This window comes from Giraffa tippelskirchi, chromosome 13, assembly GCF_054371585.1.
Source record: "Giraffa tippelskirchi isolate mGirTip1 chromosome 13, T2T-mGirTip1v1.2.pri, whole genome shotgun sequence".
Taxonomy (NCBI): domain Eukaryota; kingdom Metazoa; phylum Chordata; class Mammalia; order Artiodactyla; family Giraffidae; genus Giraffa; species Giraffa tippelskirchi.
In genome coordinates, this window is record NC_137287.1 from 94920044 (window position 1) to 94935044 (window position 15001).

General features: G+C 45.9%; 1 protein-coding gene across 1 annotated transcript in view; it reads right to left on the reverse strand.

The window, feature by feature from the left end:
• TMC2 (transmembrane channel like 2) overlaps positions 1-9650 on the reverse strand; it is a 68558-nt gene extending 58908 nt beyond the window's left edge. The window contains exons 1-2 of the mRNA XM_081559013.1: positions 9338-9650; positions 5957-6109 (exon numbers count right to left, since the gene is read on the reverse strand). Coding sequence (XP_081415139.1) covers positions 5957-6003 — 47 coding nt within the window. The 5' untranslated portion in view covers positions 6004-6109; positions 9338-9650. The remainder of the gene's footprint in view (positions 1-5956; positions 6110-9337) is intronic.
• Positions 9651-15001: the final 5351 nt, after the last annotated feature.

The following is a 15001-nucleotide window of genomic DNA, read 5'->3' on the forward strand; positions in this document are numbered from 1 at the left end:
TTGGTGCTAGCCTTCTTTATGGTCCAACATCTTTACACGATTACTGGATAAAACCATAGCTTTGGCTATATGCACATTTGTCAACAAAATAATATCTCTGCTTTTTAATATACTGTCTAGGTTGGTCATAACTTTTCTTCTAAGGAGCAAGCGTCTTTTAATTTCATGGCTGCTGTCACCATCTGCAGTGATTTTGGAGCCCAAGAAAATAAAGTCTGTCACCGTTTCCATTGTTTCCCCATCTATTTGCCATGAAGTGATGGGACCAGAAGCCATGATTTTAGTTTTTTGAATGTTGAGTTTTAAGCCAGCTTCTTCACTCTCCTCTTTCACTTTCATCAAGAGGCTCTTTAGTGTTTCTTCACTTTCTGCCATAAGGGTGGTGTCATCTGCATATCTGAGGTTACTGATATTTCTCCTGGCAATCTTGATTCCAGCTTGTGCTTCATCCAGCCTGGCATTGCCCATGATGTACTCTGCATAAAAGTTAAATAAGCAGGGTGACAATATACAGCCTAGATTTCTTTCCCAATTTGGAACCAGTCCATTGTTTCATGTCCGGTTCTAACTATTACTGCTTGAGCTGTCTACAGGTTTCTCAGGAGGCAGGTAAGTGTTAGTCACTCAGTCGTGTCCAACTCTTTGTGATCCTATGGACTGTAGCCCACCAGGCTCCTCTGTCCATGGTATTCTCCAGGCAAGAATACTGGAGTGGGTTGCCATTCCCTTCTCCTTGGGAGCTTCCTGATCCAGGGATAGAACCAAGGTCTCCTGCATTGAAGGCAGATACTTTACCATCTGAGCCACCTTGGAAGCCCAGGTAAGGTGGTATTCCCATCTCTTTAAGAATTTTTTATGGTTTTTTGTGATCCTCAAAGTCAAAGGCTTTAGTGTAGTCAATAAAGCAGAAGTAGATGTTTTTATGGAATTCCCTTGCTTTTTCTATGATCCAACAAATGTTGGCAATTTAGTCTCTTGTTCTTCTGCCTTTTCTAAACTCAGCTTGTATACCTGGAAGTTTTCTGTTCACATACTATTGAAGCCTAGCTTGAAGGATTTTGAGCATTACCTTGCTAGCATGTGAAATGAGTGCAATTGTATGGTACTTTGAACATTCTGTGGCATTGCCCTTCTTTGGGATTGGAATGAAAATTGACTTTTTCCAGTCCTGTGGCCAGTGCTAAGTTTTCCAAATTTAATGGCATATTGAGTGCAGCACTTTTACAGCATCACCTTTTAGGATTTTAAATAGCTCAGCTGGAATTCCATCACCTCCACTAGCTTTGTTTATAGTGATGCTTCCTAAGGCCCACTTGACCTCACACTCCAGGATGTCTGGCTCTAGGTGAGTGATCACACCATCGCAGTTATCTGGGTCATCAAGATCTTCTTTGTACAGTTCTTCTGTGTATTCTTGCTACCTCTTCTTAATATCTTCTGCTACTGTTAGGTCCATACAATTTCTGTCCTTTATTGTGCCCATCTCTGCATGAAAATTTTAGTTACTATATGTTTTACTTCTAAAATTTCCAGTTGCTCTCTTTTATATCTTCTATTCATTTTCTGACACTATTTCTTAAGTTGTTTTGTGTGTTCATAATTGCTCATTGAAACATTTTTATGATGATTTCTTTAAAATCTTTGACAGACAACTCTAACATATGTATAATTTTGATGTTAGCATCTGTTGATTATCTTTTATCATTCAGTTTGAGATCTTTCTGTTTCTTGCTATGATGAGTGAGTTTTCAGTTGAAGCCTAGACATTTGGGATATTATGTTATGAGACTCTGGATCTTACTTATATCTTGTGTTTTAGCAGGCCTCCTCTGACACTGTTCAGGAGGTGAAGGGGGATGCTTCTAGGTAGAAGTCCAGATTACTCACTTGGCCTCCTTTGACACCTGGGACTAGGCTGGAGCTCCTTGTTCCTGATGAGTTAGGATGGGAGTTCGGGCTTTCACAAGCCTTCAACTCATCTCATCCTGGCTTGAAGGTATAATTTGTTACTGCCTGGTTCAGGTGAAAGTTCATGCTCCCTAGGTGGTCTCCACTGACGCCACAGGGAGAGGGAGGGCTTATTACTGCAGCGGGTATGAATGTCTCTGCTCCTCACTCGGCCTTCTCTGATAATTTATTGATGAGGGTGTTGGGGTACCATGTTAAATCCCAGCAACAGAGGAAATATAAGCTTCCCAACTTGACTTTTGCTGCCAGGAGTGGGGCTAGAGATTTTTTTTTTTTTTAATGGTGTTTGGTTGGAGTAGGATTGTTTTCATTCTCTCTTTTCTGGTCCTTTGGCTGGAGACAGCAGACTTTTCTTGAGGTGTTTTTGTGAGTATCTGTCCATGTTTTGGGGCTGCCAGCTTCTCCGATATCTCCAGTATCCAGTTTGGATATATAGACAAAAAGGACACCTAGAACTTGATGCCCTGTCACTCATTTGACCCTGAGGTCCTTAGCCAGTCTGCTTTCTTGTCTCCACCTTTCTGAGTCTCTTATGTTTGTTTTACACATGATATCTGGGGTTTCAGTTGTGCTTCATGGGAAGACTATGGAGAAGTATGTCTATTGCATCTTTTTGGAAGTGGAATTCTTCAGATCTCTCAGAAGAGAGCAAGCACTTTGGCTAATTTTCTAACACACTGGGTTTCTGACAAAGCTGAGGGACACACGTAATTAATTCTATGATTAAAGCAAACATCCCCGACTCAAGGGCACTAGAAACTCTTTTACCAACATCAACAGCCTGCCTTGTGCCATTATTAATGTGCATCACTAGTGAAGTCTCCTCTGATTCATCGTTGCTCCCCATCCTCATCTCTCAGGGTTTAGCACAGTGTCTGGCACAAGATGTTCAAGCATTAATAATAGCAATAACTACTATCTATTAATTGTATATTATGTGCTAGGTCTTTAAATAAACATTTTGAATTTGTAAAAACAACTCTAAAGGTAGATAACATTATTCCTACTTTACAAAAAAGGGCTGTGAGGCTCAGAGAGGTTAAGGAAAGGGAGCCAGCCCGAGGGGGATTGTATAGCTAGTCAATCGCCCAGATATGGTAGAAGTGTGAATGCAGGCTTGCCCCAGTTCACTGCTGTTGCTCTTTATCCTTTACCATCCTTCTTCAATTGTCTACAACAAGTATGTTGAAGTCAGCCAGCTGCCTGAGTGGGCCAGAGACTGGGGTCCCCACACCATTGCTTCTAAAAACAGATGTAGTCTGGGGATGCTATCTGCAGATCTGCAGTTGAAGACTTTATTGCCAGAAGAGGAAATCATACAGGAGGCAAAGGGGTGTATTTTAGAATGTCTAGGGATTCTAGAGAGGCAATTACAGTTTAAGAGTGCAAGTTCTGAAGCCAGAATTCCTTAGTTCAAATACTGGCCAGGCCTCTAAACTCACTGTGTGGCCTGGAAAAATTACTGGATTGCTCTGTGTCTCAGTTTGCCATCAGTTAAATGGGGATAATAACAATAGTACCTACATCACAGAGTGATTAGAAAGATTAAATGAATTTTTACACAACAGGCCCAGAACAATATCTGGCACATAGGGAGCATGCAGCAAATGTTGGCAAAATATAAAAAAGAAAGAAATTAAAAGATAAATAAGACACAGCTTTGCAAACTAGAGTAGCCAGTCAAGTGAGGGATAGGGCCTTAAGGCTCAGAGAGGTGGTAACTAACTCTGCCTGAATGCAGGGAGGGGCAGTAGGGAGTTCCCTGCAGAGGCAACACTTGGCCTGAGTCTCAAAAGGTAGGACCTAGCCAGGAGGGCAAGGCAGAGGCATCACTGGAGCGGAGACCCAGAGGCTGGGGAGCCTGAGACTTGAGTCTGGGATAGGGAGCCTTGCAAGAGGGAAGAGGAGGGAGGGCGGGCTGGAGGGAAGAGATCACTGTTGTCAGGAAGACCTGCTCCGGTGGGAGAGATGAGAGTCCTTTCAGCTTCTCCGGCCTTAGCCACTTCTCACCCTGACCACGAGCAGGCACTCTGCCCCTAGGCCTGGAGGAGATGCAGACTTCTCCTCTGGGCAGCTCAGGGATTTTCATGGTCCCTGAGAGTTCCAGTCAGCTAGAGATCTCATTTCCATAAACAGCAAGGTTGCTCTTTTTCCACTGTTAATAAAAGATGTATCCTGGTGACACCTGAGTGGGGATGAGGTTCTGTTAGAGTGACAGATGGAAGGAGGAAGAACTTGGCTCTGGGGGAGCAGGAAGAAGAGACTCAGAAAAAGGGAGCTGGAAAGGCAGACAGCCCGCTGCCTGAAACTGTACCTACCATTCAAACTGTCGCTACCTGTGACTACTTAAGTTTAAATAAATTAAAATAAAACAGAAATTCAGTTTCTCAGTTGTGCTACTTTCTAAGTGCTTACTAGCTACATGTGACTGGTGGCTACTCTATTAGCATAGAGTTAGAACATTTCCATTATCTCAGAAAGTTCTGTTGGTCAGCAGTGGCCTGGAGGCACTGCGGGGAGGCATTTCTTCCAGCAGCTGACTTTGAGAGAAGGTAATAATTCTCAGGGTAGTGGCGGGTGTGCTCAGTCGCTCAGTCATGTTCGACTCTTTGCAACCCCATGGACTACCAGGCTCCTCTGTCCATGGAATTTTCCAGGCAAGAATACTGGAGTGGGTTGCCATATCCCCCTCCAGGGGATCTCCTGACCCAGGGATAGAACCCACATCTCCTACATCAGCAGGCAGATTCTTTATCATGGCACCACCTGGGAAACCCTCAACACAGTGGAGTAAGCTCTATTTACCAGATTCCTTGTCAGGACCAGACACCATTTGCACAGCTAGCATCTTTGCTGTGCCTTGGAGACACAAACAGTGAGGCTGAAGGTCAACATATGGCTGCCAAATTGTTCTGTGATAAAGGGTGAGGCATTTGAGCAATGAGGAAACTCAGGTGTGAGAGAAGCTGAGGGAAATAGCTTTATATAGAGGGAAGGAGGAAGGGAGTCACCCAACCTTATGGCAGAAAGATTGAGGCAGGACTTGGGGGAAGACGGTAAAATCAGATTATAGTTTTCTAGTAAAAACATCCTACTCTTCTTTCAAAACTGCAGCAGCAGAGACTCAAGAGCCATAAAATGAGTGATGAGCTGGCCGGTCATGTGGAAACCAGGGAAGCAGCTGAGCTGAAAATAGGATTCAGGAGCATGGGCACAAGGCCAGGCAATATTTATGGAGTATCACTACAAGCTTGGCCCCGCGTTAGGCCTCCGGGACACAAGACAGCCCATCCCTCTGCTCTCCACACTGCAAGAGTGAATGCGTGACAAGGGGAGAGATTCTGGTGATTCTCTAAGAACATAAGAGAAGTAGGAACTTGTTGAGGTGGGGGATCATAACCGCCCCCCACCCTACCACCACCACCACCAAGGAACGCATGGGCTTCCCTGGTGGCTCAGATGGTAAAGAATCTGCCTGCAATGAGGGAGACCCAGGTTCGACCCCTGGGTCAGGAAGATCCCCTGGAGGAGGGAATGGCAACCCACTCCGGTATTCTTGCCTGGAGAATTCCACGGACAGAGGAGCCTGGTGGGCTACAGTCCATGGGGTCTCAAAGAGTTGGACACGACTGAGCAATTAACACACACACACATACAAAGAAGGCGTGTCTGTTTGGTTGTGAGGGAAGCGCAGAAGCCACCAGATGGAGCGGGGTGTGAGACAAAGGGGTGACGAGGCAGTGGAGGCAGGCTGTATCCCAAGGGCCATGATCCTCCTTGTCTCCTACTAGGCCTGGCTCGGTGTTAACCAACAGCAGGGCCAGTGGCCAGTCGTGTGCTGGGGACAGGGGAACCGAAGCAGGGTGGAAGGGTGAACCCCCATTCTTGTTGAGCTCTTTTGGGTGGAGAGGAGGAAGGGATTCCCAAGCCCATCAGAGGAGCTGAGCCTTCTCGACTGGGAGAGCCCTGGCCAACTGCCACCACTCACCTGAGCTCCGCCAGCTTCCTCGCCATGGGCCAGGGCTTGCTCCTCATGCTGGCGATCAGCTTCTTCTTGTCTTCCACCTGCTCCAAGATCCGGGCCCGTTCCTCCTCAGACAGAGACTCTCCACTGGAGGTGCTGGAGGCCACGGAGGATGACCTGGAGCAGAGGCGGGGTGGAGTGGAGGAGAGTGGGGAGGAGGGCAGTGTCCTCGGGGATGCAAGGAACCCACCGGAGATGCTCCCAGCTGCCACCTTGCACAGGCCTGCCCTGCTCAGAACCCTCCGTGACTTCATTTACCTGGCAGAGGAGGCCAGTACTCTTCCTGTAGCCCCGAGTGCCTCGAGGGCTGCCTCCCCAAACTCCATGCCTCTGAATCCTATCCACACAGACATCCTCACTTGTGTAGGGTTGCCCAATGGAACTGTATCATAATTTTAAATTTTCTAGTAGCTATATTATAAAATAATATGAATATATTATTAATAATTTTAGTAATACACGTCATTTAACCCAATATATTAAAATTTTATTATTTCAACATATAATCAGTGAAAACATTATTAATGAGGCAATTTACATCCTTTTTGTACTGTCTTAAGAATCCAGTGTTCATCTTGTACTCACTGAGTGTCAATTCAGACATGAAATTTTCATTGAACATATTTAATCTGTATTTGGATTTCATAAAATTTAGTTGAAAGAGTAGATTCACATATCTAAATTGTTTTAGACATACTTAAAAATTTCCTCATAAATGAATCAAGTAATAGAATATCATTTTCCTTTGATGTTCACATCCGCACTGACAAAAGTGTCTTTTTTGGGGGGGCGGGGAAGAAATGCTTTGGTTTCAAAATTAAATCAACTCAAAACTACATCTGTCTGTCCAAGTAAATTTACTAATTCTTGTTGTGTGTATGTGTGTGTGTGTGTGTGTGTGTGTGTGTCCAACTCTTTGCAACCCTTTGGACTGTAGCCCACCAGGCTCCTCTGTCCATGGAATTTTTCAGGCAAGAATACAGGAGTGGGTTGCCATTTCCTCCTTCAGGGGACCTTTCTGACTCAGAATTGAACCTGCATCGCCTGCATTTCAGGAGGATTCTTTACCTGCTGAGCCATTGGGCAAGGCTAATTCGTGTTTTAACTCAGTAGTATTAACATCAGATTAAAGTTAAATTGAATTAAAAGTTCAGTTCCTCAGTCACAGCAGCCACATTTCAAATGCCCAACATGTGGCTAGTGACTACTGTATGGGACAGCACAGCTGCAGAACCCTTCCAGCTGGAGGGTGTGATGACCCTCACCATCTCACAGACACTGTCTGCTCAGCTGCCACAAAATCCATGTCCTTGTCTGTGTGGCTCATAGCCTCCTTCACTCATAAAAACAGTGACTCTCAGCTAAGTTGGCAGCAACCAACAGGGGGTGAGGAGGGTGGGGCTGGAGAAGGGTTCTCCTGGGCAGCCTGCTTAGCAAGTTTCATAATTGGAAATATCAGGATGTGGACTTGGGCTACCATGGGCTTTAGGGACCAGTTTGCAGCAGACTCTGTGAGTTTAGCTTCTGATCAACTCCTGAGGAGCAAGGAGAGGTCATAGGAATGAGGTGGGGAGGAGGGACCCTAGCTCTTGAATGCTGGGAAGCCTAGAGCACAGGGACTTTCTGCCATGCCTCACACACACCTCAGGACATCTGCTCTTGAATCTCTGTATAAGGTGTTCCGTCAGTTTGGGTAGTAGTGGAGGTGTGACATTTAGTCTCTGTTCAAATTCCACCTGGTCTTCAAAGTCTTACTGAAATGTTTACCTTCTCCATGGAGGAACCCCAGCCTCCCAGCAGTACACTCTTCATCAAGTCCTTTCTGGTATACATATTGCTTTCTGTTTTTTGCTATGATGATGGCTCAGACGGTAAAGAATCTGCCTGAAATATGCAGGAGACCCAGGTTTGAATGCTGGATCGGGAAGATCCCCTGGAGAAGGGAATGACTGCTCACTCCAGTATTTTTGCCTGGAGAAGTCCATGGACAGAGGAGCCTGGCGGGTTACAGTCCATGGGGTCTCAAAGAGTAGGACACAACTGAGCAACTAACACTTGTGCTATGATAGCTTATTTACCATGTCAGACTGTCAGCCTCTGGGGAAGAAGGCTGGATATTTTTCATCTCTATGCCCTGCTACCGCATGAAGCTGACAATGGCACAATTGAGTCCTTATCCCTTACTTTGCATCTGCCCTCCAGACAGGATGGGACAGCCTCCTTCTAAAGTTCAGGACGCTCTGGGACCTGCCAATGATATATTCAAGTTCTCTCTATGTTGGTAGGGGCACCATGCATCGTTTATCCCATTAGCTCAGGGCTAGGGACAACCAGACAGTAGACAAAAGCCCTAAGGAAGCCAGGGATGGCTGGCAGGGGTGGTGGAAGAACTCAGTGGCCCCTTTTGAGGGCCTTAATTTCCCCTCTGTAAAGTTGGAGATGTACAGTGGAACACCTGAGTGAGGGTGTGGGCAAATAAGGTTTATTAGAAATGGGTGGAAGGACTATCAACTCTTTGCCATAATCCTAGTATCTCTGTGTCCAAAGCCTCTTCACCCATTATCAATGGGGATTCTTAAAACAACCCGAGAAGTGATGCAAAGTAAAGTGGAAGAGGGAGGCAAAGAGAGGGAGATGGTTCATCAAAATTGGTAGCAAAAAAATGAAACTAAAATCCCAACTTGTTGATTCCATACACTGACTCTATCAACTAATCCCCTGTGTGTCAATCTAATGGAACAAAGAAAATATAGCAAATAAACCCCCCAATCCTGGAATTTCAGAGCCGGTGGGACTCTTGAAGTTCTAGATCAAAACCATATTTCACAGAAAAGGATGCAGGTCAGGTTGGGAAATGGCATGCTTAAGCCCTCTTATGGCTTCTAAATTCAATTTTAATTTTTAATTTCCAATTTTAACTAGAAATTTAGAATTTTTAATTTTTAATAATTAATTTTAAATTTCTCTCAGCTCCTCTTCAAGAGCTGTAGTGAGTCACCACTACAGCTGAAATTCAGGAGATTCGGGATCTTGTCCCACCACGCCCCCTTGTCACCTCCCCATTCACAGCCTCCGCTTGCACCTGCCCTACTGGAGGGGTTTGGGACAACAGTGCGCAGGGCCACTCCACCTGGGATGAGTGTGATCCTCATCCTGGTTGGCCCCAGCGGTGAGCTGGGCAGGGACGAAGACAGAGGCAGAGGGAGGCTGGAGAGAGCAAGGGCGGTCCATTTGTGGGAGAGAGTAGGGAGGATGATGGCACCCGACCCTTATCAAGGGAGGGAGCAGGGCTGGCAGGAGGGAGAGGGCGAATTGAAATGCGCCTGAAGCCTGGTCACAACACACCTGTGTTTCTTCAGCTGCTTCCACGTCTCTTCCTTCCTCCGAACCTCCTTTTCCTTCTTTGAAGGACCTCTCTGCTCCCTGAAGGAAGCCCTCCCATCCTTCTTCCTCCTCCCTCGGCAGGTCTTCTCTGAGGACCTCCGCTCCCGGTCCCCCAGCAGCTCCCGGGGTCCCCTGTACTCTGCCTGCTTCCTCCGAGGAGACCCGGACCCCGGGCTGCCCCCTGCCGGCTCCTTCTGGCCAGGCTGGGCTCTGCGCCTGCCTGGCGCCTTCTCGGTTGGATGAGTCCGCTTCCTCGAGGGGCTCCTCCTGGACCTGTCACCTGCAAGGGCAGAGAATAAGTGGTTCTGGTCTCACGTGCCTCCTCCCCAGGAAAGTGCCCCCAGCTGTGAGCAATCAGATATTCAAGAGGCTCCCTTTGAACTTCCCTGGTGGTCTAGTTGCTAAGACTCCTTGCTCCCAATCAGGGAGCCTGGCTGGATCCTTGGTCTGGGAACTAGATCTCACCTGTCACAACTAAGAGTTAGCATGCCAACTAAAAGATCTTTCATGTCCACAACTGATGCAGCCAAAATAAGTAAATAAATGTGTTTTTTAAAAAAAGATGCTTCCTGGAGCTTACTGGTTCCAAAGGCCCACTCTTTCAGATAGAACCTCTGGTCTGGGGTGAGAGCTAAGGTCTCCCTCCCCTGACTGGCAAGCACTCCCACACTCTCACCTAAACCTCCGCTAGAGACCCAGGCCTTCCTCTGCTTGGGGTGCAGTCCAGTGGGGTCACAGCTGAGTCCTCTCCTTCTGCCCAGGGCCAAGGCCAAGCACGGGCCTCTGTTTGGTAAGGCTGGCCCACTGGCCCACTGGCTCCACTCTCCAGGGGCTGTACCCTTATGTGTCCTGCCTGACATGAGAGACAGGACAGGAGTCAGAGCCTATCCTGTTCCTCAGGACTGCCCCAACCTTGATGCTGTTATTTTAAACCACTACTTTATAACACTGGCAAAAGGCCTGGCTAAACGGAATCTGCTCTACAGTGTGATCTTTCTGCAACAGCTTGCCCAACTCCTTGTTTAAGCACAACTATCCTATCTGGGCATTTACAACATTAAACACAGGAAAAATTGCAATGAGTTTCTAGTATTAATAAGCAGCCTGTCCATTACTTACTAGCAGGATGTCTTTGAGCCAGTCACTTAACCACTCTGGGTCTCAGCTCATCTCTAACATGGGGATGTTACCACTCCAACAGCTTGTTAATGAACATGACACAGTGACTGACATCTGAGAACAGACATCATTACTCTGATACTCTTATCCAGAAATAAGATCTTCTTACTTGTAAAAAGAACACAGGTTTGGAGCTAGGCCAGTCTGCATGAAAATATCAGTTCTATCTTTTACTTATCTCTGTGACTACAGATAAACTACTTAGCTTTACTGCGCCTCAGTTTTCTCATCTGTAAAATGGCTCTAGTAGCTGCTATTTCCCTACGTGGTTGGGTTAATTTAAATAGGAATAAAGGATCTGACTCATGGGAGGTACACAACAAAGGCCTCTCCCTTACTGCCCCTTCAGCTGCCTTGCCACTTTCGTGCTCTAGGTGGGCACCTGGAACCCGACTGGCTGCAGAGCACAGTTTCTCACTGTTCACAGTGGCTCCCCACCCAGGCTTTTCTGCCTGATTATGACCAGGCTGATTTTCCCAACAGAGTTGTGAGAGCCCCAACTTTGGGCAAAACAGAACAGAGTGGAGTTTTGTCACCCAACATCCCCAGCGGCAGTCGCATCAGCGATGGAGTCCAGGACAAGGAGTCCCAAGTTCTCACATTCTTGCCTCTGTCCCACTCCCTTTCCAGCCTCTCAAGGTTGTGCATGTAATGTAGCAGCCACAGAGAGTTTTCCTCACTGCTCCCCTGATCCCTGAGCTTTACATTCTGAGAAGCAAGCCACCCTGTGAAACAGCGACCAAAACTGGTTACTGGTGGATTTGGGCAGACTGAGCTGGGGATTTAGAGTGTGGATATCTGAGCCTGAAGCCTTGTTCTGCTGCTTATTACCTGGGTAACTCTGGGCAGGTTGCCTATTCTCCTGAGTCAGTTTCCTCGTGGGTATGCTGTTGGTGGTCTAACCAGATCGCCATTATCTGGCCACTGCATTGTTCCTTAGCTGCTCTGCATCTTGGCCCTGAGAGTTCATAGCTTCTCCCTTCCCAAGGGAGCCCGAGGTTGATGGAAACCATCTTGCTGGGAAATGCCTGGGAGTTTACATTTGTCCCCTCTCCTCAAGTCAGCTGACAGACAATTACTAGCTGCTATGGGATACAAATGTCCAGTCCTCTGGCCTCCAGGCAGAGCAAGGCTGGTGGTTCATTCATGTTCCAGGGCTCCCCATGGGATCAGGCAGAAGCTAGACTCCAACTGAACACACATCTTTGCTCAGCTCCTTCCCTTGATCTGTCCTGCTTTCCTTACTGCTTATCTCCTGAGAACTGCCCTCAATAGATCAAGGCACAAGAATCCCCATCTCTTCCAGGGGACCTGATCTATCTATAGACACCTATCTCAAAGTGTGGTAGGTAAATTCAACTGAAAAAATATGTCTACAAGTGTGATGTAAGCTGGAATATGCTGGATTTAGCAAGCAGAATTTACTTTGAGTTTCAAAGAAAAACTACCCCAAATTCTCTTCTTGGATCTTAAGCTAGGATATTGTAGGATTCAAGAAGTACCGTGATGAATTTTACCAGACCTGAGAAAGATATTCTGGAGGAAGAAACTTCTAAAGTAGGACCTGAAAACAGAGTTTGTGTGTTTTGGGGTGTGTGTGTGTGCAGCGAGTGGGTATAGGGTAGGGTTAGGTAGTGAGTGGGTAGGAAAGACCCAGAAATATTTTAAGCAGAGATGATATGGTCAGTTCATGCTTTTATAAAGGTCCCATTTGGTATTCAAACCCCAATGGAGGGAGTTTATTGATAAAGATGGAGAACTTGGAGAAACTATAACCACAAAGGATACTGGAAAAAGAATTGTTCTGCCTTGGCTAAGAAGATAGAGAAAATAGGTAAGAAAATTAAATGATTGGGCTTCTGGGTTTCACTCCAATGTGTTAAGAGCTCCATCCTAACAAGAAGAAAAAAAAATCTGAACCAACTGAAAAACAATTCTAAATAGATCCATCAGAGAATTGGGTTTGTAGGGCAAGCTACTGTCCAGAAACTGGAGAAAGAGGCAGAGAATCATAGCTTATCTTGAGCAGAAGCCCTCCATGGAAGCCAGTACTTGTAGTGCTTAAAGGAAGAGTTGTTGTTGTTCCACTGCTAAGTTGTATTCGATTCTTTTGTGATCCCATGGACTGTATGTAGCCTGCTAGGCTCCTCTGTCCATGCGATTTCTCAGGCAAGAATACTGGAGTGGGTTGCCGTTTCCTTCACCAGGGGGTCTTTCCAACCCAGGGACCGAACACTTGTCTCCTGCACTGCAGGCAGATTCTTTACCGCTGAGCCACCAGGGAAGCCCAAAGGAAGAGCATTCAGGGCTTATTTTAATTAGATATGGTAAGATACTCAGACATGGAAATGATCATCATGTACTTACAGATCCCAAGAGACACCATGCCACGTAGGGCTACATGAGGCAGCAGCAGGTTCAGTCAATGGCAAGGCAGAGAGGAAAGGTATGGGGAAGAAATTTTATTATGGTTTCTAGGGAAAAGAAGGGGTGAGCCAGCATATGCAGAACTAGGATTGGCTATTTTGAATAATTTCAGTGGGCCCTGAAGCATAGGGACTTTCCCTAGTTCTCTGGTAACAGGTCCTGGGTTGAATAAGGTAGGTGGATAGATGTCCAGAGTATGAACTTGTTAAGGAGGTGGTTGAGCTTATAAGCTCTGGGTTGGTGGATTTGTATATGAAAGGAAAGCTTGCAGATGACTTGTCTGCTGTCTCTAAGATTTAGCTAAAACTGGGAGGGCTGTCTCTCCAGGGCCAGCAAAGCCTCAAGGTGCTATAGGATCAGATTTTAGAAGATAAAAAGCATGGCTATTACTGGTAGGAATACAAACTGTAATTGATGAAATGCTAGAGGTTCAGTGTGGACTAACTTGAGAATTAAAAACTTCAGGGTCCAGTCTTTGGAGGAGGTTCAGTTCACTTCAGTTCAGTTCAGTCGCTTAGTTGTGTCTGACTCTTTGTGATCCCATGGACTGCAGCACACCAGGCCTCCCTGTCCATCACCAACTCCTGGAGCTTACTCAAACTCATGTCCATTGAGTTGGTGATGACATCCAACCCTCTCATCCTCTGTCGTCCCCTTCTCCTCCCGCCTTCAATCTTTCCCAGCATCAGGGTCCTTTCAAATAGGTCAGTTCTTTGCATGAGGTGGCCAAAGTATTGGAGTTTCAGCTTCAATATCACTCCTTCCAATGAATATTCAGGACTGATTTTCTTTAGGATTGACTGGTTGGATCTCCTTGCAGTCCAAGGGACTCTCAAGAGTCTTCTCCAACACCACAGTTCAAAAGCATCAATTCTTCGGTGCTCAGCTTTCTTTATAGTCCAACTCTCACATCCATACATGACTACTGGAAAAACCATAGCTTTGACTAGATGGACATTTGTTGGCAAAGTAATGTCTCTGCTTTTTAATATGCTGTTTAGTTTGGTCGTAACTTTTCTTCCAAGGAGCAAGCATCTTTTAATTTCATGGCTGTGGTCACCATCTGCAGTGATTTTGGAGCCCCCAAAAATAAAGTCTATCACTGTTTCCACTGTTTCCCCATCTATTTGCCATGAAGTGATGGGACCGGATACTATGATCTTAGTTTTCTAAACGTTGAGCTTTAAGCCAACTTTTTCACTCTCCTCTTTCACTTTCATCAAGAGACTCTTTAGTTCTTTTTTGCTTTCTGCCATAAGTGTGGTGTCACCTGCATATCTGAGGTTATTGATATTTCTCCCGGCAATCTTGATTCTAGCTTGTGCTTCATCCAGTCCAGCATTTCTCATGATGTACTCTGCATATGAGTTAAACAATCAGGGTTACAATATACAGCCTTGACGTACGTACTCCTTTTCCTATTTGGAACCAGTCGGTTGTTCATGTCCAGTTCTAACTGTTGCTTCTTGACCTACATAGAGATTTCTCAGGAGGCAGATCAGGTGGTCTGACATTCCCATCTCTTTAAGAATTTTCCACAGTTTATTGTGATCCACACAGTCAAAGGCTTTGGCATAGTTAATAAAGCAGAAGTAGATGTTTTTCTGGAATTCTCTCGCTTTTTCTATGATCCAACGGATGTTGGCAATTTGATCTCTGGTTCCTCTGCCTTTTCTAAATCCAGCTTGAGCATCTGGAAGTTCATGGTTCGTGTACTGTTGAAGCCTGGCTTGGAGAATTTTGAGCATTTACTTTGCTAGCATGTGAGATGAGTGTAATTGTGTGGTAGTTTGAGCATTCGTTGGCATTGCCTTTCTTAGGGACTGGAATGAAAACTGACCTATTCCAGTCCTGTGGCCACTGCTGAGTTTTCCAAATTTGCTGGCATATTGAGTGCAGCACTTTAATACCATCATCTTTTAGGATTTGAAATAGCTCAACTGGAATTCCATTACCTCCATTAGCTTTGTTTATAGTGATGCTTCCTAAGGCCCACTTGACCTCACACTCCAGGATGTC